General features: G+C 37.6%; 3 protein-coding genes across 5 annotated transcripts; 2 read left to right on the top strand and 1 right to left on the bottom strand.

The window, feature by feature from the left end:
* The first annotated feature begins 438 nt into the window (after positions 1–438).
* Liprin-alpha (PTPRF interacting protein alpha) lies at positions 439–9,634 on the top strand. Of its 3 annotated transcripts, none has more exons than XM_068284464.1 (15): positions 439–595; positions 1,645–1,947; positions 2,044–2,145; positions 2,416–2,778; positions 2,853–2,948; positions 3,034–3,201; positions 3,275–3,394; positions 4,172–4,300; positions 4,694–5,632; positions 5,691–6,316; positions 6,384–6,586; positions 6,644–6,751; positions 6,811–7,130; positions 7,186–7,302; positions 7,369–9,634. In XM_068284464.1, exons 2-15 carry the CDS (start codon positions 1,699–1,701, stop codon positions 7,456–7,458), a joined length of 3,630 nt encoding a protein of 1,209 aa, XP_068140565.1. In that variant the 5' UTR covers positions 439–595; positions 1,645–1,698; the 3' UTR covers positions 7,459–9,634. The 3 variants fall into 3 exon arrangements, with proteins under 3 accessions (XP_068140565.1, XP_068140564.1, XP_068140566.1); XM_068284463.1 differs by having other exon boundaries at positions 4,172–4,312; XM_068284465.1 differs by lacking the exon at positions 4,172–4,300.
* Positions 9,635–12,177: 2,543 nt separating this feature from the next.
* TTLL3B (Tubulin tyrosine ligase-like 3B) lies at positions 12,178–15,100 on the top strand. The gene is made up of 3 exons (XM_068284890.1): positions 12,178–13,734; positions 13,801–14,624; positions 14,686–15,100. The coding sequence occupies exons 1-3, from the start codon at positions 12,432–12,434 to the stop codon at positions 14,827–14,829; spliced, it is 2,271 nt and encodes a 756-aa protein (XP_068140991.1). The 5' UTR covers positions 12,178–12,431; the 3' UTR covers positions 14,830–15,100.
* Positions 15,101–15,893: 793 nt separating this feature from the next.
* TTLL3A (Tubulin tyrosine ligase-like 3A) lies at positions 15,894–21,285 on the bottom strand. The gene is made up of 4 exons (XM_068284891.1): positions 19,824–21,285; positions 17,709–17,776; positions 17,199–17,643; positions 15,894–17,136 (listed from the first exon to the last, which is right to left on the bottom strand). The coding sequence occupies exons 1-4, from the start codon at positions 21,283–21,285 to the stop codon at positions 16,010–16,012; spliced, it is 3,102 nt and encodes a 1,033-aa protein (XP_068140992.1). The 3' UTR covers positions 15,894–16,009.
* Between the last annotated feature and the right edge of the window lie 229 nt (positions 21,286–21,514).

Below are 21,514 nucleotides of genomic sequence, written 5' to 3'. Positions count from 1 at the left end.
ATTTCGTTGACTTGCAATGTTTGGCGCACTTGCAAACACTGTAATTTTAACATCCGTAAAGATAGCAACGCTGTTAAAATTCAGTTGGCAGTACTGCCCTGTTAACTACTTTTCATTGTTAGTTTTCAAATGCAATGAAACTTAGTTTTGCTAAGCCACTCATAATCTTCTGTTTCTTTTTAGATACTCGGGAGTTTTACGACCAGCTTCCGACGTATTGAAACTCCCCTGACAACCAGGACAAATTTAATAAAAAAAAAATTGTTAACGGATTGTCAGAAAGGTTCAATGCAATAATTTTCAAAATATTCAATGGAGTTTCCCATGTCAACGTTCCATTTTATTTCGAATGGTTGGTTTGGCACACTTTCAAACACTGTTATCATAACTGTTAAATTAACAGGAACGTTTTCAAGCACTATAAAATTAACAGAATCATTTGCGAGTAAAGTAAAAAAAATTATTGGGACGTTAATTTTGCTGCCATAATTTGGCAAATATTTAATTATAATTAACACATATGCAAAGACTGGACAGCGACAAAAGTTGTGTTGTTGCCGCTGCTTCTGTAGCTGCTGCCCTGCCGCCGATCGGGGTACGTTTTTTAAGTCCATTCAGCCGCAGTGTTGGTGAGGGGGGCGAAGGAGGTAGAGTTTTTTCTCGGTATTTTTTTTCGCATAAAAGCCGTTCCCCAAAAAAAAATTTAAGACTTGAAATGGCCAGAAAAGACTATAAACGAGCATCTGTTGGCCAGATTGTGTGTATTTAAGTGCAATTAATTAAATAGTTGTTGCAAAATTGAGTAAGCATTGCAAATATGTCAGAGTTATGCGAAAGAGAAAAAATATGCTGAACATGTGTGTATGTGTGTGCGTGCGTGCGTATGTGTGTGTGTGTGTATGCTGAGCATGTGCCTGTGTATTAGTGAATTTTTGTGAGCATGTTTGTGTGTGTAAAAAACTTGTTATCAATGCGGCGCCTATGATAAAATGTCTCATTAGACATGTTTCCCCGAATGTATTGCTTAACCCATGAGTGGGCCGGCCCCCAAATGCTGCTTAACCCCCTATGATGTGGGCATCAACAGTTAATTCAAGTGTGGGACTAACATATTTATTACCTTTTTTTGTGTTTGTTAACCTAAGTGTGTGTGTGTGTGTTTGTGCGTGAAAGCAGATCATTTGCCCAAAAAACATGAATGGAGAGTTTAGTAGGTCTACAAATGTTCATTGAACTTTAACCTGCCGAAATCAAGAAAAAAGCGGTGACCCTTTGCAATAAATATCTTAAAATATTAACCCCGATAACCAGTGTCAAAGAAAGAATGAACATTGTTTAATGATAAGTGTAGGACATAGAGAGGCTCATTTAACGGTTTACCTTTAACCTCTTATATGTCTTTATTTCAATTGGCTAATAATAAAAACTAATCTGACGACTGAATTTTAAAGCCACTTCTTTTTTTAAACTATAATTCAAGTTTAGAAGGAAGTCCTGAAATTTCAGTAGTATTTTCGGTAACTATTTATTAAAAATTAGTTAAAATGTAAATTTTAAAAAACTCATAGGAATAACGGTGTTTACTAGTTTGGAATACCGTATTCATTTGTCTTTATCATGTTTGTTTTGCTCTCACTTTCGCAGTGGTGCATGCCTGTGTGTATTGTTGAGGCGTGCTCTGGCGGCCCCAACTAAATAATGTGGAACATGATGTGCGACGTAATGCCCACTATTTCGGAAGATAGCATATCGCAGCGTTCCTCCCAGTTCAGCGGCGAAGATGCCAATTTTGAGCAGCTTATGGTCTCTATGCTCGATGAGCGGGACAAGCTTATGGATAGCCTGCGCGAGGCGCAAGAACGTCTTGGAGAGACAGAGGTCAAATTGCATGATGTGGAAAAGGAGCGGGACAGTTTGCAAAGGCAGATCAATGCCAATCTTCCACAGGTAAGGAAATTGAAGATAAACAAAGTTTATAAATGGAAATGGGATTTAATTTCTAAACTATGTAAAATTTACATTCTCTTGTTTTTTCCTCTTTAGGAATTTGCCACTTTGACAAAGGAGTTAACTCAGGCCCGCGAAACTCTATTGGAACGCGATGAGGAAATTGGCGAGTTGAAAGCAGAGCGCAATAATACCAGAGTAAGAAAGAGGGAAAGTCCCGATTTTAACTATCGTACAAGTAGAGCTACACGAGTGTGATTCCCTCGCATATAAGAGAAGGATATGGGACAGTTTTATTGCTTAGAGATGTCTTGATCTTTACAATTTTACACTAGTAAAACATTCTAATCTTAAAAATAGACATCGCAAAGTATCATAGAATACTTTTAAGACCAAAAAAAATGAAACAAAAGCTGTATAAATTGTAACTAATGAATCTGTGATGCATTTATTTTGCAATTGTTTTAGCTTCTCCTAGAGCATCTGGAATGCTTGGTATCCCGACATGAGCGCTCCCTGCGCATGACAGTAGTGAAAAGACAAGCTGCAGCTCAAAGTGGCGTCTCCAGTGAGGTGGAAGTGCTTAAGGCCCTAAAATCTCTGTTTGAGCATCACAAGGCATTGGATGAGAAAGTGCGTGAACGTTTGCGTTTGTCCATTGAGAAGAATAATGTGTTGGAGGAGGAGTTGACCAGCACCAAAGACGAACTAACGCAATATAAGACCGGTGCACTGCAGCGTGGTGATGTCGGTGGAAGTGGAACTGGAACAGGGAGTGGCGCGGGTTCTGGCCCAGGTGGAGTGGGCAATGAGAATGGGCTTAAAGAAAAGGTGTGTACAATTTTATTGAATACCTTACGATGGAATTCAATCAAGCGTAATCAACCTAAATTCTGTAATTCTAGATGACCGGGGGAGCTGCAGGCGTCAATGGCGATGCCAATGAGCTAAATGATTATGCGGCCAAAACACATGAACTGCAAACAATCATTGAGAAGCAGGTAAGACGGGAGCGGAGGCGAGCTACAACATCTGTTTACCATGTGTTTCCTAAAACCATTCCCTTCTTCTCTTTCCCAATTGCAGACATCGGAACTTTCTCAATGGCAGCGTCGTGTCTCCGATTTAAATAACAAAATCAATGAACTGGAAGAGAATATGTCGCGTGTCCAGAAAGATCATTGCAAGGCCCAGGATCAATGCTCAAAATTGCAACGTGATCTACGTGAGAATGTGGCTCAAAAGGAAGATCAGGTGAGAGCAACTCTTCTGTTTTTTTAATTTAGTGACATTTTAATTTGCCCGCTTTCTCTCTGTCTCTCTTCAGGAGGAACGCATTGCCACACTGGAGAAGAGATATCTAAATGCTCAGCGTGAATCCACGTCATTGCATGATCTTAATGAGAAACTTGAACAAGAGTTGAGGCATAAAGAGGCTCAACTTAAGGTGAGTTTCACCATGATTAATTTGGGCTGTGGCTTAAATGGTTATATAAAGACATGAGCAAAATGGGTTTCAGTCATTTTCATACATCAAAAAAGATGCATGAATTTTAAAAAGATTCTTTATATTTACTTCAATATTAAAGGTAATATTACTTTTACTTTTTTAAATCATTTCTGAAGTTTATTTTTTACATATAAAACTTTTTAAGACATTTACTATTAGCCATTGCCATCTGGTTCGATTTTCTTACATTCAAATTTCACATCAAAAAGATTCAGATCTCGAATTTAGATAACTTTGCTTAAAGACGATTTTTTTTTAAACTTTTCGTCAACCCATTCATACCTATTTTCATGGGGTATAACATTTCCATTGTTTTTTTTAATTTTACAAATTCATTGGAAACAGTTTAAAGTCGGATAATAAAAAGTATCGAAAACTGCGTAAAGAAATTTAGAAATAAAATAATTACTTTACGTACATGGGATTACATATAATTAAATTTTTAATTTTGTTTAATGCTAAAAATAAATACTACAAATATTTGTAGATAACAGAAGTGATTAAAGTCTAAATATGAAAAATTTGCTCATTGCCTTATATATACCACACATATTGCTCATTAATTAAGTTTCCCCCTCAACCAAAACGTGACTAATAATTCCATTTCCCCTCGCAAAATAATCTTAACTATAAACGAATGCCCCATAAAAACAAAAACAAAAAAAAACTCCGTTGCTCAAACCACCCAAAACCAAAACCGAAAACAAAAATCAGCTGCATGAAGAGAAAATCAGCGCAATTGAAGAGAAATTGGAACTCTCCGAACAGAAATTGGCCCAACATGCCAAACTCCAGCCGGATATGGAAGAGCAATTGAAGGCGCGTATGGAGGCATTGACTAAGGTAGGAAATAAGGTATGCACTCGAAATCCAACTAAAAAATATGCGCGCCTCGCCAGGTTCCATATATTATATATATTACTATTACTACTTGTATAAATTTTTTAATTAATTTTCCCCCTTTATTTCTACAACACAACAACAACAAGTAAACACCCAAGACCAAGCACAAGAACAAGAAATGTCTCTATCTCTATTGCACTTCACAAACTAATCCACTCCATCAAGAATCAAAACTTTTTCCATCACCCACTTTTTAGTAATTTTTTTTTTAATTTTTTGGTGTCGAGCTTTCATTACTAACTTTTTGCATGTGTAAGAAGTTCACGAATTTTTTCAAAAAACCATTTTTCATTCTCTCTCTCTCGGAAAATAAAAATAAACGCAAAAACAAAGGCTCAGGAAAGACATGGGTCAGCTGAGGATCGCATACGAGGATTGGAGAACAATCTGGATGAAAAGACCGCTGAAGTTGTTAGACTAAATCAACGTCTTAAAATGAATGAGGAGCATAACATTCGCCTATCCTCGACTGTGGATAAATTGCTTTCCGAGTCCAATGAGCGTCTGCAGGTCCATCTAAAGGAGCGTATGCACGCCCTTGATGAGAAGAATGCTCTCACGCACGAATTGGAGAAGGCTCGCAAGGTGGCTGAAGAGCTGCATCATGAGAAGAGTGAAATTATGAAGGAATTGTCCAAGACCCGATTGGAGATTGAGAATTTCAAGCGGCAGCTGTTGCAGCAAGAGATTGCTTATAATATCCAGCAGACAGAAGCCCTGACACGAAGTCTCTCGCCGAGCAGCGTTGATCCTAGTGGTGTAGCTTTTACGAGGAGTGCCTCGCATGCTAGCTTTGAGACACACTCTCTGCGTAGACCAAGCAAACAATCGAGAATGTCAGAGGAGAATGCTCTGGCCCGCTCAATCACTGAGCAGGAATGGGAGAAATTGCAGCAGGCGGCGCATGCTCAGCAACAGGCATATGAGCTGGTGGCGGCAAGTGCTGCTGCTGGCGTGGATTGCGATGATAGTGATGTTCTATATGCGGCAGCCACAGCAGATATGATGTCGCCTTCGGGGCATACAGACGCCCAGACATTGGCCATGATGTTGCAGGAGCAACTGGATGCCATTAACAACGAGATACGCTTAATACAAGAGGAGAAGCAATCGACTGAGGCGAGGGCCGAGGAGCTAGAATCGCGAGTGGGCAGCTTGGAGCATGTAAATCTCTTGGCACGAGGCCGCTCTATGGACAGACAAAGTCCGCCCATGAGCGGGAGGAGTACTCCAAATAGTCCGCAAAGGGATTTCATGCAAAAGTATCATACGGTAAGTTTATTCAGTTCTAACTTCTTAGAATGGCATCTAATAAATCTAACATTTTCAGCTCAACTTGCCAGTGCTATCCAGTGACGCCTCACGTGAGGAATTGCATGGCGGCATGTCTACAACCGGTGATTCTAGTTCGGGAGGAGCTGCCTCTCCTCTAACTGCTCGGTCTATGCGCCTGGAGCGTGTGGCTCAGGCATTGGCCCACAGTCAAGAAGAGCTGCGACGTCGTTCCATAGGATTAGCTCCAAATAATCCTGTTGCCCCGAATCATACTGGTTCCCATATGCCTCTAAGCAGTCACAATTACGGCTTGTCACCACTTAGCTCACGCTACGGCAGTCAGGAGTCACTGCGGCATTATAATACTATGGGTTCAATGTCCATGCTGCAAACACCCACCTCGGGTGTCTCGCGAGATGCAGCCGCTGCGGCAGTCCAAAAGAAAAAGGGCATTAAGTCTTCTTTGGGTCGATTCTTTAGTAAAAAAGAGAAGGTCAAGGGGGTTAAGGATACATTACCCGATGGCTCTCCAAGTATGATGTCCATTGGCAATCTTTCGATTGGTCTAAGTGAAGTGGATTCTCAATACGATGCCACGAGCATGACGGGCGGCATGATGCCAAGAATTGCCAGTGCTCAGGGTTCTAAGATCAGCAGCGTCGACTATGGCAGGCAGAAGAAGTGAGTTGGAAATGGATATTTGAAATGGTTTTGCCAAATTTAAACGCTTTTACTTATATTATTTTAGAGAACATGACTATCGTAATGATTTGCTGGGAGAAGCCATGAAGGCCGGCACACCATTTGCCTTGTGGAACGGACCCACCATTGTTGCCTGGCTGGAACTTTGGGTGGGCATGCCTGCCTGGTATGTCGCTGCATGTAGGGCAAATGTTAAATCCGGGGCCATAATGAGTGCATTAAGCGATACTGAAATCCAGAGAGAAATAGGTAAGTCTCTGAATTTTGAGCAGTAATATTTTATAATAAAACAAATTGTTTCTCCAGGCATTAGTAATCCTTTACACAGGCTCAAATTGCGCCTGGCCATACAAGAAATGGTTTCATTGACCTCTCCCTCAGCCCCGCAAACGTCACGAACCACTTTGGCATTTGGTAAGCTCAGGGAATTTTATTTGACAAAGCAAACAGATTAATAATTGGTTATTTCTTAGGCGACATGAATCACGAATGGATAGGTAACTATTGGCTGCCCGGTTTGGGCTTACCGCAATACCGCACAACGTTTATGGAGTGTTTGGTCGATGCTCGCATGTTAGATCATTTGACCAAGAAGGATTTGCGCGGTCAACTCAAGATGGTCGATAGTTTTCATCGTACCAGTTTGCAGTATGGCATATCAATGCTAAAACGCTTAAACTACGATCGGACTGAACTGGAGCACAGACGAAAGATGAGCGAAAATGGCTTGTGTGATGTCCTTGTGTGGAGTAATGAGCGTGTGATACGCTGGGTGGGGAGCATAGGACTTAAGGTAAACAGAAACTTTATTTCTTAATTTAAAAACTTAATTGTATTTATCAATGCAGGAATATGCCAACAACTTGCTCGAATCGGGTGTGCATGGCGGCCTGATGGCTCTGGATGAGAGTTTCGATGCAAATGCCATGGGCTTGGCCCTGCAAATTCCCACGCAAAATGCTCAGGTGAGTTTGTAAAATGAATTCGACTAAATGTCAACTAGAAATGACACTTTGAAATCTCTTTTGCAGGCTCGCCAAATACTGGACACAGAGTTCAATAATTTGCTACAAATTGCCACAGATCGGAGGCCCGAGAATGAACAGCGCAGTGCATCCTGATGCAGTTATAGTCCGCCCACAACATTGGTGGATGAGTAAAGATGATGATCCAGATGATGAAGATGAATTCTAGAAGAGCAGAAAGAAACCTACAAAAGACCAGGGGCAAATTTTTTCCTACAGACAAAACAAAAGAAAAGAAAAACAAAAAACAAAAAGTTGAATCAGCAACAACTGAGCCACAAAATTCTAACAAGAAAGACGCAACGCAAGAGACTCTCCCCCCAGCATGATGCACGTCTAATCTTTATATATATAAATATTATATATATATATATATAATACACGCATAGTCATATAATCCATAACAAGACAATGTATACAAGACATAGCACATACATACATATATATATATATAGACATATATATACTCCAAATAGGACATACATACGTAGTTTGCATGGGCGCCCTGTACAAGTTTTAGAAGCTAATCCATAATTATTTTGATTGTACATTTTTTTTTTGTTTTAACAAAGTGACATACATAATTAGTGTAATTTAGAGTTGGTGTTTCTAGTTCGATTTGATGAACTAATTCTCTGTACGTCAGGACATTTAGTTCGTTTAGTGCAATATTTAACTGAAGGCTCTATACTAAAAATTGTCCATCGATGTTAGGTTTTAGGTATAAACCAATTTTTTCCATTTTTTTTTTTATACAAAACACTGAAAATTAAAGATATTTATACAAAAGCTTACAGCATGATTATAATTATTCAGATTGAATATACGATCTATAATTTTATTGTTCACTTTTGCTCCTATTGGCATTTTTACTATATCATATATAGTGATTGGTAGTAGACCAAGAATTTTAGTGCAAACAAATTTGATTTCTTTTTATTGCATTTGGTTGTCATTTGTCTGATTTAATTTCAAATGATGTTGCCAAGTTTGATCAAAATAGTTTGATTATCGATATATCATATAGGAATGATTGGTACAAAACGCTAGTATTAGTTTAGTAGAACAAGTTACGGTAATGAAACTTGAATTTTGCAAAGGGTTATACCAAATCCCATCGTAATTGGAGGACATCAGACTCGAATTTCGACATTAATTGCTTCTTTATTGTCCTAAACGATCTGCTTTGAATTGCCTACAGAGAAATCTAGTTGAACTAGTTTCGAAACTCAAGTGTAATTGGGCTTGCAATAGACTAACAGTATTTTTGTATTTTGTTTTACCCAGCAGTTGGACGAACGGATTGACGGACAAATACAGATGGATAGAGAAAATGCGTGCTTTGAACCAAATTCGTAACCAAACTTGTTTGTTATATAATTTTTATGGCATTTTGTACAGTTAACTTTTTTAATTTTATTTTTTTATATAGATGTCTTAACATACGCTTTACATATTGACATTATGACTTTATGTTTTACCTTTTTTTGTTAAATTTTTATTTTTATTTTTTGAAATGTTTGGTTATTGTAAAAGTCAGAAGGCGTTCCAATTGAGTTTATAAAATGAACAACCAACATGCACAACAATCAGGCATACATATACGAAAATCATTATAAATATATATACGCCTAGTTTAATATACAGCTCACTTATACATATACATATGAATATATATGTATACACTTATATACATAATTAACATTATCAAGCATACGTGTAACTAACAAGAAAGTATTAAAGAAGTGAATGATTGAATGTATGATGACGAGAAAGACGAAGTCGCAAGCGCCCATTTAAAAAACAAACTATTTACATTACATACATATACAAAAAAAGAAAGATGAAAGAGGTTAAGTTAGAAGGGTGGAGAAAGAAAATAGGGATTGGAGGAAAATAAAAGAAAAACAAAATATATATATATATATTGTATGAATCCAGCAACCAGTAAAAGCTTTAAAGGCCAAAACTAAACTCTACTTAGCCTTTGCTTTTAATCATAAACCAAGAAAACTTTAGGCAAGCTAAAAGAATTTATTTATAAACTATATATTGTAATTGGCATTGAAATTAAATTTAACAAACCACCAAACAAAAAAAAAAAAAAAAAGCAAAAAAACCAACTAAATATGAAATATTCACAAACAAAAAGAAAAGTAAACACAATTTAAGCATATCCATTGTTTTTCAAAACAACAAAAATTGTATAAATTATAATTTGTTTTAGTTAATTCGTTTCACAAAAGGCCACCTAATAAAATGAATTAATCCATTCTATAATACTTTCCTTTTTAGTTTTGCATTAAGAATTTTTTGTTCTTTGTCATTTATTCATTTGATATATACATATGTTTATCTATATCTATCTATTTGTCTATCTATCTATCTATACATATATGTACTTATAGCACACAAACTGCCTGTCTATAATCATATATCAGTTATTTGCTGGATCCTTTTTCTCCTTTATTTTTTAAGTTTTGAACAAAAACGGAAAATGAATATAACCAAAATTGGAACTAATGCTTGTCTCTAAGTTGAATAAAAACAAAAACATTAATGAAATTAATTTATGCAAAATACTACCAATACTAACAAACAAAATACTTAATGAAATTATTTCAACTGTATTAGCGAAATTACAAAAAAAAAAAAAAAAAAAACAAAAACATTTAAACAAAGCAAAAAAAAAAAAGGAAATATATACAAATCTATTTATGTATGTAACAACTGTAGCATTAAACAATTTATGATGTGTAACCTAAATTTACTAAACAAAACAAAAAACACTATATACTAATTACTTAATGCAAGCAGACAAGTTAAGTTAATTATTGGAGCCACAAAGTAATTGGTTTAATTGTTAACTTTTGTTGATTGATTGAATTCTTATACCAACTTAACTAAACTAAACCTAAAACTAAATACATATAAATATATACAAAGAAATTTTCTTAATATGCAACATATGTAAATATATTTATATAATATTGTGAACAGAAATGAGAGACAAAAACCAAAAAAAAAAAAAAAAAAAAAAAAAAAAAAAACGAAACAAAAAATACATACAAAATGATAAAATGAAAGTGGAATAAAATACTGAAAATTTAGTAAAAAGGTAAAAATTCCGTTTAGGAGTTTTTTTTCTATGTACCATATATATTTGAAAAAAAAAAAAAAAAAGTAGAAAAGCAAAAAATGAAAACCACAACCACAAATGAAAAAGAAAAAAATAAAACTATAAATTAAAATTTATTACAAAAAACAAGCTGTTTTGTTAATTTTTTTAACTGAATTGATTTACACTCAAAATCGAATTTGATAAACTTTTAGTTGAGATATGGTTATCTGAAGGGTATTCTCGGGTCTTAAGATCGAAAAGTGTAGGGTATTGTCAGGAATTTTTTTAGCTTTAAAAAATTAATAATAAAAATTTTCCAGCCTTTTCTTTCAGTTTCAAAAAGGGAAAAAACAATTTTTATAAATTGTAATCCATTTAAAAATTACCCTCAATTTGACTCTCGAAGAATTGTGAAACCTAAAACAAACAAAAATGTATCAGTCTATCGCTTAGTTATGTTAGGAAATTCGAGATTTATGTTTTTTCGGTTATTAACTTAAAAAAATACGAATTGATTAAAATAATATAAATAATGTGATTCTAGCCGGGCCATAGGTGTTGTGAACAATATTTTTGAGTTTTAGACGAATCGGTTGAATTTCTTAAAGTTTTTTTTCGACAATAGCAGACCGAAATGAGCAGTTTAATCTTCAGTCTAATCATCTTCAGACACTTCTGACGCTACCTATTAAATTTTCTCTAGGAAAAATTTGACATTGTACTTCTAAAAGACTGCGGACAAAATTTCGGATTTAATAAAAGTTTTAAAAGTTTGTACTTATCTTGTATAAGTCGCACCAGATAAGAACTGTGTCTACTTAAATGCAGTTTAAGCTCTTCCTTGTTTAGGCTGATCTCGCAATGTCAATTTGATTTCGTAATATAATTGGTAGACTTGGTAGTTTGGTGTTATCATTATGCATAAGCTTTTTAACAGTAAAATAGATTAACCTAGGGTTAGGTTAAACTATAGACATTTTAGACATTCCCTTATGCCTTTATTTTTCAATTGTTGTTCTACTAACTTCTTGCATGAACCATTTATGATCCTCTGCTCTCTGATTACAACCTTCTACTCTTTGTAATCTGTTCAGAGTTTTCCATTTCTATTTGATTCTTTAGGAAGTAAAAATATTTAATTCCATTTGTCTATACCCACCAGGGCTGGGCCCATTTTTGATAGTTTTGATATTTTAATACATTTCTAATTGAATTCCCCAAATAAATGGACAAATTTTTCAAATTAGAATGCATGAACCAAAAAAAGTTTAAGATTTTAGGTCTAACAATAAGTCCTTGCTGGGGCATGCGCCTAACAAGCTTCATCCTGATGTCGTAGGGGCCCAGTACATCAGGATAAAGCTTGTTAGTTAACTTTGTTTCCATAAAATATCACTCTGATCGTGTTATGTACATATGTATGTACATATGTATACTCAATAGACCTAGACACATTCTGTCATTCCCAAGAACACAATTAGAGGTATCTTAGAGTGATCCACAGGGTTCAGAGTTTTATATCTTAATATAAGAGAGAAAGCTTAATGGTAAGACTTTAGCTGGAATAAAATTAAAATGGGTTATATAAAATGAATTAAGCATGCTTTGATTTCAATGTTTACGTTGATTTATTATACATTAATCTTAATACAAACTTCGTCTAGTAATCGTTTTGTCTCAAGTACGCCTATCTATTATATTTAGTCTTAAATTTTATTGTTCATATGCAGGAAATGTTTTTTAAGTCAGTCGAGATTTTTCGTTTGTAAATGCGATACTGTTGGAAATTGTTTGGCAACTGCTTCAAAATTTTACGTTAACTGTGCATCGACCAGCTGCGTTTGCAACGAACACTGTAGACGACACGGTAGGAGACAGGGACAAGGGGAGGCCAATCTGGATTGAACCACAATCAAATACAACGGTTTTTAGCCATCGCTAAGAAGACATGAGTCAGGCATCGACGAGTGGGTTCGGGATGAACCGCAACCGTTATTACAATCCTGTCTCGAAAATACAATCGCTAATCCATAATCTGGATGCGGAATTGGTACACCTATGTAAGCAGTGTTCGGTGCCAAAGCCGCTGACCAGTTACAACTTCAACAACTCCGCGACATCTGGAATGGGAGGAAGTAGTGGGCCCAGTGCATATTCCTCACATGGGGTTATGAGCCCACACCGTTACTCTGATAGCATCAATAATCTCTTGACCCGTGCCAAATCCAGCGGCTCGGCACAAAGTCAACGGAGCTCCACGTTACCACCGGAAGCAAATAAGCGACAGCTGAGAAATTTATACAGGACACGTGTAATCGATGCCTATCGCAATAGACGGATATTCACTGTCTATGGTAACTATCATACGGTCAGGCGGGCTCTGATGCGGCGCGGCTGGTTGGAAAAGCTGCCGCCGACGCGTCATGCCAAGCTACAGACTATGTCGGAGGACTCATTGCTGGAGCATGCGCGTCGTGGCAATGACTATGAAGCAGTGATCATCTCCAAGATGATCAATCACTTTCCGGCCTTCTTCATTTGGCAGGGTAAGGGTCAAAAGGATCTCTGTGCCGAGGTTCTGCCGTTCCGAAATCGCGTTAGACGCAGTCAATTTCTGGATTTCTCGACCAAAGTGGGGCTGGTCGGGTGTGCCGAGCAGGAACGCTGGTTTCGCGAGGATGGCGTCTGCGGCATGAGTTATCCGCGTTTCTATCGCTTGGGCGGAAACAGTGTGGAGGAGCGTGTGGCCTTTATTGAAGACTATCAACACACTCAGGCTCGTTCCCTATTGCGCTATATTAGGGAGCGTCGTATATCCGAAATGATTGATCCAGAAAACGGTACAGTTCAAAGCACCACCTTGGACTTTGCTCTGACCAAGGTTAAGAAAATGATTCGCCAGGCCGAGCACTATTCTCTGGATGATGCCAGGATTAAGCCTCCCACACCTGCCGAAATAGTGGAGAATCAAACATTTATGGTACAGTCATCAGATATTCTAAAGAATAATGCCAAATTCAAGGTCACCGAGAAGGTTATGACAGAATACGTTCGTTTGGCAGCTCAATATATCGATCAGATTGAGACACTACGCGCAGATTTCCGCTGGGATGGGTGTAGAAATTTGTGGATATTAAAACCAGGCTATCAGTCGCGTGGCATTGGAATCGTCATACGAAGCTCCCTGGATGACATTCTGGCATGGACGTCGAACAATCAAAATAAGAAATATATTGTTCAAAAGTACATAGGTGAGTGAGAGATCTTTGAATTCTTTTCCCTAAACTTTCTATCCCTCCATTTATCCCTTCCTATAGAACGTCCACTTCTCGTCCATCGCACTAAATTCGATATTCGTCAGTATATGCTGATAACCATTGGCGAATCCCAGGTGACTATTTGGACGTATCGTGATTGCTATCTCCGGTTCAGCTCGCAGGAGTTCACAATGGACGATCTGAGGGAATCCATACACTTGACCAACAATTCAGTGCAGAAGCGTTACAAGAACAAATTGAATCGTGACTCTCGATTACCCAAGCACAACATGTGGTCATTGGATCAATTTAAGTGCCATCTACGTCATGTGAACGCACCAGACGACACATGGTCAAAGATCTACAGTGGTTTCAAACAGAATTTAGTGGCCGTGGTGATGGCGAGTTTGGATGAAACTGATTTGGTGCAAAACGCATTCGAATTATACGGATGTGACTTTATGCTGGATGAGCACTACAATCCCATATTGATAGAGATTAACTCGACACCAGATCTATCACCATCCACTGAGGTTACATCCAGAATTTGTCCCATGGTTCTGAAAGATGTCATTCGTGTTGTCGTGGATCGGCCCAAAAATGCCGCGGCTGGCACAGGACTCTTTGAGAAAGCCTTCGAGGTAAACTACAACATCAACAAGGGTGGCGATGCGAAGCAGCCATTGGAATTGAACGGCAAACAGATGACTCTTTTTGAGACTCTACCCAAGATAAGGACCAGTACCAGGACGCGTTTCTTACAAAAAATTCTAAACAATGTGAAATCGTCAACAAATCGCAAACACGGGGTTAAGGCCGAAAAAGAGGAGGAAGTTAAGAAACCAAAATCTTTAAATGCGTCTAACGGAAAGAGCAAGAAAAAAGTAAGAATCAATTAATTATGTCTAGCAAAAATAGGTACTAATGGCTTTTATTTTTAAAAAGAAAACATCGAAAAGCTCTAATGCTTCGAAAGCCGGTTCGAGCTCACCCTCAACACAGACTTCCATCCATAATGTGGGACCAAGGACTATCCTAAACTCAACTACACGTGAAAATCTGGCCCTACAATATACGGCCCCTAAGTAAAAGGGCCAGATAAAGATGGAATGGTTAGAGTTTTCATTGGCTGACCAACCCACAGACAGTTAAAATGCCCCGTGTTTGAAGTAAAATCACATTTGGCGACGATTGTATCAATTACATTTAATCATCCATAAATTTCCAACGGACCCATATCTAATAGATTTCCGGTTTATAATAGATTTCAATTTATTGAACAGCAAAATCAATATCGTCTGATTGCTCATACAAATATTGAATAAATTCGATAGTAACAATCAATAGTTAACAACAAAAATATATATCTAAAATGTTTTCCCACTTTTCATATAAACTGATCATAAAAATGGGAATTGTAAGGATAAATAATTTAATACAACAATTCAATTTAAGCTTATTCAATAACTATGTATATATGTGATATGCTAGCTAAAAGATATTATTTATAAATCTGGATCATTTTTACAGAGATTAAGTATATCATTAAAAATTAACTTCTAATGTAATTTGAAGCAAAAAATTATATTAAAATTATTTCTTTGGAGTGCCTTGGATATAATTGTTAAGTACATTAAGTAATTGGTAGTTAGCCTCAATCAAATAACAAAATAGCATGGTAATTTCAAGTACTTCAAAAACTATTTACAAAATTTTAAAAACTGTAATTGTGAAATTTTATAAGGTTAAATGCTAAAAATAGACTAAAGCATAAAGAGTTTTTAAAGTTTTTGAATCGCTCTTCAAATTTGAGTCTTACAATTAGTTTAATTCTTATATTGATTTATGTTCTGTTCTGAAAGGTTTCTATTCAGATAAGTAGATTGAGATACTCAGTATATATGGATTAGTTTCGGATTCTAGAGAAAGGCGGCACTTGGCCAAGAGATGTAAATTTGCTAGTAAAAGCAAACTGGGCGGCATTTACGATGAGTGTGCTCCTGGTGTGCCTTATTAGGGGATCCAAAGTAAAAATAATTTGAATAAGATTTAATCAATTAACTAGAATTAATGAATCAACAACTACCAAAATTTTGGACATAATCTCTAAGACCAAATCTGTGGAGTGAAATCAAAGTAGGGTCAGGGGGTTCGACTTTTAAACAATGATCACGTTTAGCATCTAGTCATCTACCTTCATTCTATTTCCAATGATATACTCTCTCCTTCACACTTTTTTGGGGCAGTGTTATTCAAGTATCTAAGCTAATCACATGGATGACGGTGATCCTAGAGGCAGTGCTGTTGGTGTTGGCGCTGGCACCGTTAGCAAGGAATTTGTCAACTTATTGGCTAAGGCAGTGCGAGGACTCATGACTTGAGCCTGAGTCAATTGCAGTTCGCTGGTGACCTGCTTTAAGGCACTTACAATGGGTTCACCTCGATGTAGAGCTTGAACGGATATGCTGATGGGCAAACGTGGTCCGTTGGATTTGCGACCAAATGTTTTACCGATCGCATGTATGCTGGCTGTGCTCTCGATCTCTGATTTGGTGCGGATAAAACGGCGTGGATTAAGTGTCGGAGTGGCGATATTTTTTTGTTTGCCAGAGGATGTGGCTGTACAGGAGCCATTGGTGGTGCTGGTGGTAACGGAAACGTTTCGTAAACTACGCCACTTGCGTTCACTGATGACGGGGGCTGTAGCCGGGGCACTTAAGGTCTCTGGTTTCTCCAATGTGTTCTCATTGCCACTGGAGCTGTAGTTTTTGATTAGAATTTTAAATTTCTTCTCCGTATGTTCCGCTTGCTGACTAATGGAGGAGCTACTCAGTCGAGGACCACAACTTCGTTGGCGTTTGGGAGGCAAAGCCGTGTTTGAAGCCGCTGATGATGATAACTCCCCGCCAGAGGGTGGAATTCGTTTATGTGAGGCACTTAACAACTGGGTAATGGAACGTCCAGCTTGTTTCAATATATAAGGATACCCTGGAGGAGGAGGTGCTACAACTGCAGATGGCGGTTTCATTGAGCTCACCAAAGATGATTGTTGATTACTAAGACTACTGCGACTGCTATTCAATGGTTCCACCATATATTTCTCCATATACTCAGTTGCATTGAAAGTGGGCATGGCTCGGTGAATTCGGGATATTGTTGTTGAGGGTAAAATGGCAGAACGTTGGCGGAAGACACTACTGGTGGCCAGACTCCGTTCTCTGCGCTGCTGCTGATAATAATAGTGGTTATGACCATGATTGACCTTATGCAACATTTGCTTGCCCTTGACGAACAAATTCAGGCCCATGTAGGCGGGAGTGGGAGGCACCACCTGACGATAAGCTAACTCAAAGTTGCCCATTTCCGATTTGGGATCCGTACGTCGATCTATAACCACTAGAAAATAGAAAAGTAATTGTCAATCTCTTGCGTTTTGTTGTAAACTCAATCTCCCTTACCCTTTACCACGTCCTCCAAACACTGCGGGCACATACGTGCCGTCACGCTGGTTGTGGCTCCTAAATCTGGACTGGAATTGATCTCAATTAACCAGGGATAAAAATTCTCACATATCATAAAGTCGGCGCCAAATAACTCAAAGGTGTTTGGCCTTCGGTCCATATTCTCCTGCGATGCTAACATACAACCAACTATGGCCTTGCGCATTCCCGGAAATATCCTTTCTAGCCACATATTGTATTTGCCTATTTGCCGTAGATATGCCTGGAATGAGTAGCAATCCCACATATTCTCACTGGGCAATCGTTTATCTCGTTTCCCATTCGTGTATTTCTTTTGTATGGCATAGTTGGTGAGGTGCACAGACTCGTGATGATTGCTCAGACTGTATTCCTGTGAACTGAAACGCAAGTAGCTCTCGCGATAGAACCAAACGACCAATGGCTGAGGAAAAGTGTCATGGTTCAGGTAAGAAAAGGAAAGCAATTGATATTATGCAGTTATTTTACCTGTGTATTCGTTATGAGAAACCATTGGCGTATATCGAATTTGGTTTGAAATAATATGAGCGGTCTTTCTGCAAATTTTTACCAAAACAATATATTTATATCTTTCATTATTTTTGACTTTACAGTGAAATTTTTCGAAGGATCTTGTAAGGGTCCTAATTTCATTCTGGCTTCCTATTTTCTATTAAGCCCTTATCGTAGAATAACCTAAATGGATTAGGATCTAACTCAAACTGCTTCTGAAAGAATGTTGAGATTTTGATTGGTCCGTAGTCGGTGTGATTGTAATTGTCACTTTTTAAGAAGACTTTGTGGTTTGTAAGTAATCTACATATATGAATAACATATATGTATATATTTTCCTTTTTATCTGCAACATTTAAGGTTCAAGGTCAAAAATGTCTTATTTATCCTTAGCCTCTTCTAAAAAACACAATAAAAATAAGTTTAAGCAAACAAATCTAATACTTGTGACAGTTCCTAACATAAGATATCAATTAATTAAAATATCAGATACTAGAATAAGATTGTTTCAGATCCAGCAGCCCCAAAAAATCTTCTAGACGCAGGAGTTCCGTTTTAGTATGGGAAAAATAAGCACTTTGACTGGTTGTATTAGGTTTCCCCTATCCAAACCAATGATAAAAATTGGATCAGCCATTTTCAAGATGTTACAAAAAATCAATCAAAGCATCAACTTCTCGTAAGTATATCTAGGAATGTCCTGACAATTTCGACGATACAGTTTGTTTGCTTAATGTTCATAATTTTGTCACACTGTGCAATAACCATGGTTTGCTTTTCATAAATAATTGTAAGCTACGGAAACCTTATAAGGTAAAATTATTAACCAGCTGTAAATTTGGCAAAAACTAAAAATTGAAAAGAAAAAAAATTTCTTTTTACGCCGTTAAGTAAATGTAAAAAATGCTAAATGCTAATTTTGGTAAGTAAATTAGTTCCATCAACATTAGTCCGAATTACTATTTGAAAATGACATTCCAATGAATATCTTAAATTTTAAAGATAAAGGGATGGCATTTCGAGTAATTTAAAAACTTCCAACAATATTGCCTACTTTCCTGCGCATCGCCCAATTATCCTTTTCAATTCTTTCTTGCAGTTTGCTTTGTACTATAAACTATAAATAATTTTCAAAGGAGAGTTTGTCTGTTAAAAATATAACGAACTTTATGATCGAATTGAGTAGAAAAGGTTTTTTTTTTTTGTTTATGTGAGGTCCATTTATTCAAAGGCTGATTAACTTTAGCCTAACTTATATAATAATCAAGCTTAAGAGACACCACTTTTCGGCCAGATAGCATGTGAATACTTATTAAGGCCACAACAAATGGTTATTGTAAACATTTGAGGTAAGATTGAAAATCAATTGGCCAACTTGTTGCACTGACTGAACTGACATACCAAGTAATAACCGTAAAACAAATTATAAATGCTGCCAGCCAGCCAGCCAGCAAAATAGCAGCGATTGCGTTTTTAGGCCAACTATTGCATATACATATGTATGTACATACATATGTCTGCGGATAAGAAAGTATGTTATATGTAAAGTACATATGCATAAACATATTGAATATATGTACATATGTGTGTTTCCTTGAATGGATATATGCGTGGCGTGCAGACACCACAACTGACGTTTTGAGCTTCTAAAATGGGCTACTAGAGTTGGCATCATATGTAAGAAGGAAAAAAAAAAAAAATACAAAATATCAACTGGAACAGTGGAGGCGGCCTGATTTGCGACCTAGTTCTTGATATGTTTGTTTGTTTGTATCGTTTATGCCCAGAAACTTGAGACTGCACCACCATAAGCATAAGTAATACACATAAAGCATAGCTAAGCTTTAACTAAATGGGTGAATTGCCATTTTATGGCAGCAGTTGCACTCAGCAACAACTGAGTTTAACAAAATAAACAGGCATCTAGCTTGATTACGATTTGCCAAATAGCATAAATTCCTACCAATTATAAGTCATTGTATATCTAGTGATAAGTCAAGTTACAAGCCTTTGTCAAAGAACCTTTACGAATTTTGTCTTTCATTGAAGTTTGTCTAGTTTGATTTTCTTTTTTTTCTCATTTGAACTTACCAATGTACTTCTGGACAACATAACGACTTTTCGATGCTATCGATGGATTTACTACACCCAAAATTTTCTTCAAATTATCCATTAGAAGTATGCCACGACCACGACATTTGTTTGCCGGCTTAACAATCCACAAATTCTGATAGCCATCCAAACTGTATTGGGGCCAATGAATTTTCATTTTATCTATTAGCAAGAGGCAGGTCTTTATCATGTTCTCCAAACGCTGGCCATCGTGTTGAATGCGTCCATCTTCGTTGACCAATTGATGATGCTGATAGAGAAAAGCATCCCAATCGTGTTCCCATATCTTTGGTGGATCTTCGTAGTCGATATCATTATGCTGACAGCTGTCAATATATTCAACGAGTCGCTTGTAGGCAAAATCAATGGAGGAGTATGGAATTTTGCCGCTCGACGAGAAAACGGCTTCGCTGCCCTGTTTATGAAATTTGCAGAGCATGGCCCTTAAATAGGCCACACAAGCGGTTAACTTAAAATTATCAATAAATTCGCCCAACTCTTCGGGACTCCAAACATTATAGCAACGAGGGAAATACATTTCCGCTGTGCCGTCCTCATAGAACCAATGGAAATCTCTCAATTGATTGCATAGACCTTCTTTGGAAGTGAACGGAGCACGATGAAATTTGTTGATGGTCATGCCTGGGTTCTTAGCCTGATCGATGTAATCACATTTCTCCTTGCGATTCGTCCAAAGGAAATCTACTGGCATATGCTCCAGAAAGCGGGACATAATATTCCTCTCACATTTCAATATATATTGACGACGAGTTTCGCCTGCTTTGCGTTTGGGTAGCCGCTGTGTGAGATCTTCATAGGTCATTTGGCCAGCGGGCACAACTTTACGATGGACATCAAGTTTCTCAACCCATCCTCGAGCCAAAAGGGCATTTCGCACGGAATTAAAGCAACCACGTATTGTGAAAATTTTATTCTGTTTGGCCGCCTCTTGGGCCTTGCGCCTCAATTCGTTCATCCGGTCTGTTGTTATCCAAGTACGTCGGGCCACATAGTTTGTGGGTGCACCCAGGGGTGCAATGTTCGACTTGCTTAAAGTTCTGCTTGGTAAGTTTTCCTTGTTATTGTTATCCTTATTGTTATTGTTGTTGTTGTTATTATCCGATAAATTTGTTTCCTTTGCAGAAGATTGGGTTAAAGGTGGAGGTGGAGGGGGAGTAGTAGAAGGTAAGACAGTCACAGGTTTCCCTGCACAATTCTCCATGGCTGGCGTCAATTGAATAATCGGCACATTTAAGGGCACCAAAGTGGCAGCCGCTGGAGTTGAAGGCGGAGCCGGAGGCATTTCATCAGCCGCCGCCACCACCTTCTTCTTTTGCAGTGTGGCACTGGAACATTTCAATGGCTCCTTTTGCTTTAGCTCCGCATCAGAACTATCTAACACTTTGCCACGTTGTGGTTCACTACTTGGACGGGTCTGCATTTTCAATACGCTCGCTCGCCTCGAGCTTTGCCCGACGACTAATTCGCGATTGGCACTGGGCCACTGGGTGATATAGTGACTGTTAATTTTCGACTGCCTGGCAACCAGCATTGAGCCAGTTAAGTTCACAAGTTCAGTTCGAACGACTCTATTAATAGTTACATGCTCGGGCTCAAATATATATTTATAGTCTTCCACATATTTGTATCTGTATCTGTTAGCGTCGCAT

This window comes from Drosophila tropicalis, unplaced genomic scaffold, assembly GCF_018151085.1.
Source record: "Drosophila tropicalis isolate 14030-0801.00 unplaced genomic scaffold, ASM1815108v1 contig_393, whole genome shotgun sequence".
Classification (NCBI taxonomy): Eukaryota; Metazoa; Arthropoda; class Insecta; order Diptera; family Drosophilidae; genus Drosophila; species Drosophila tropicalis.
Note: the sequence above shows the minus strand (reverse complement) of the source record. Positions and strands in the feature narration are given on the sequence as shown.

Excerpts from the sequence above, each read along its gene's own strand:
- Liprin-alpha (XM_068284463.1), top strand. The coding sequence starts at position 1,699 with ATGTGGAACATGATGTGCGACGTAATGCCCACTATTTCGGAAGATAGC. Across the intron at positions 1,948-2,043 it reads TCAATGCCAATCTTCCACAG|GAATTTGCCACTTTGACAAA; the intron begins GTAAGGAAATTG and ends TTTCCTCTTTAG. Across the intron at positions 7,303-7,368 it reads TTCCCACGCAAAATGCTCAG|GCTCGCCAAATACTGGACAC; the intron begins GTGAGTTTGTAA and ends TCTCTTTTGCAG.
- TTLL3B (XM_068284890.1), top strand. The coding sequence starts at position 12,432 with ATGAGTCAGGCATCGACGAGTGGGTTCGGGATGAACCGCAACCGTTAT. Across the intron at positions 13,735-13,800 it reads TATTGTTCAAAAGTACATAG|AACGTCCACTTCTCGTCCAT; the intron begins GTGAGTGAGAGA and ends CCCTTCCTATAG. Across the intron at positions 14,625-14,685 it reads ACGGAAAGAGCAAGAAAAAA|AAAACATCGAAAAGCTCTAA; the intron begins GTAAGAATCAAT and ends ATTTTTAAAAAG.
- TTLL3A (XM_068284891.1), bottom strand. The coding sequence starts at position 21,285 with ATGCAGACCCGTCCAAGTAGTGAACCACAACGTGGCAAAGTGTTAGAT. Across the intron at positions 17,777-19,823 it reads TGTTGTCCAGAAGTACATTG|AAAGACCGCTCATATTATTT; the intron begins GTAAGTTCAAAT and ends AAAAATTTGCAG. Across the intron at positions 17,137-17,198 it reads TTTGGAGGACGTGGTAAAGG|TGGTTATAGATCGACGTACG; the intron begins GTAAGGGAGATT and ends TCTATTTTCTAG.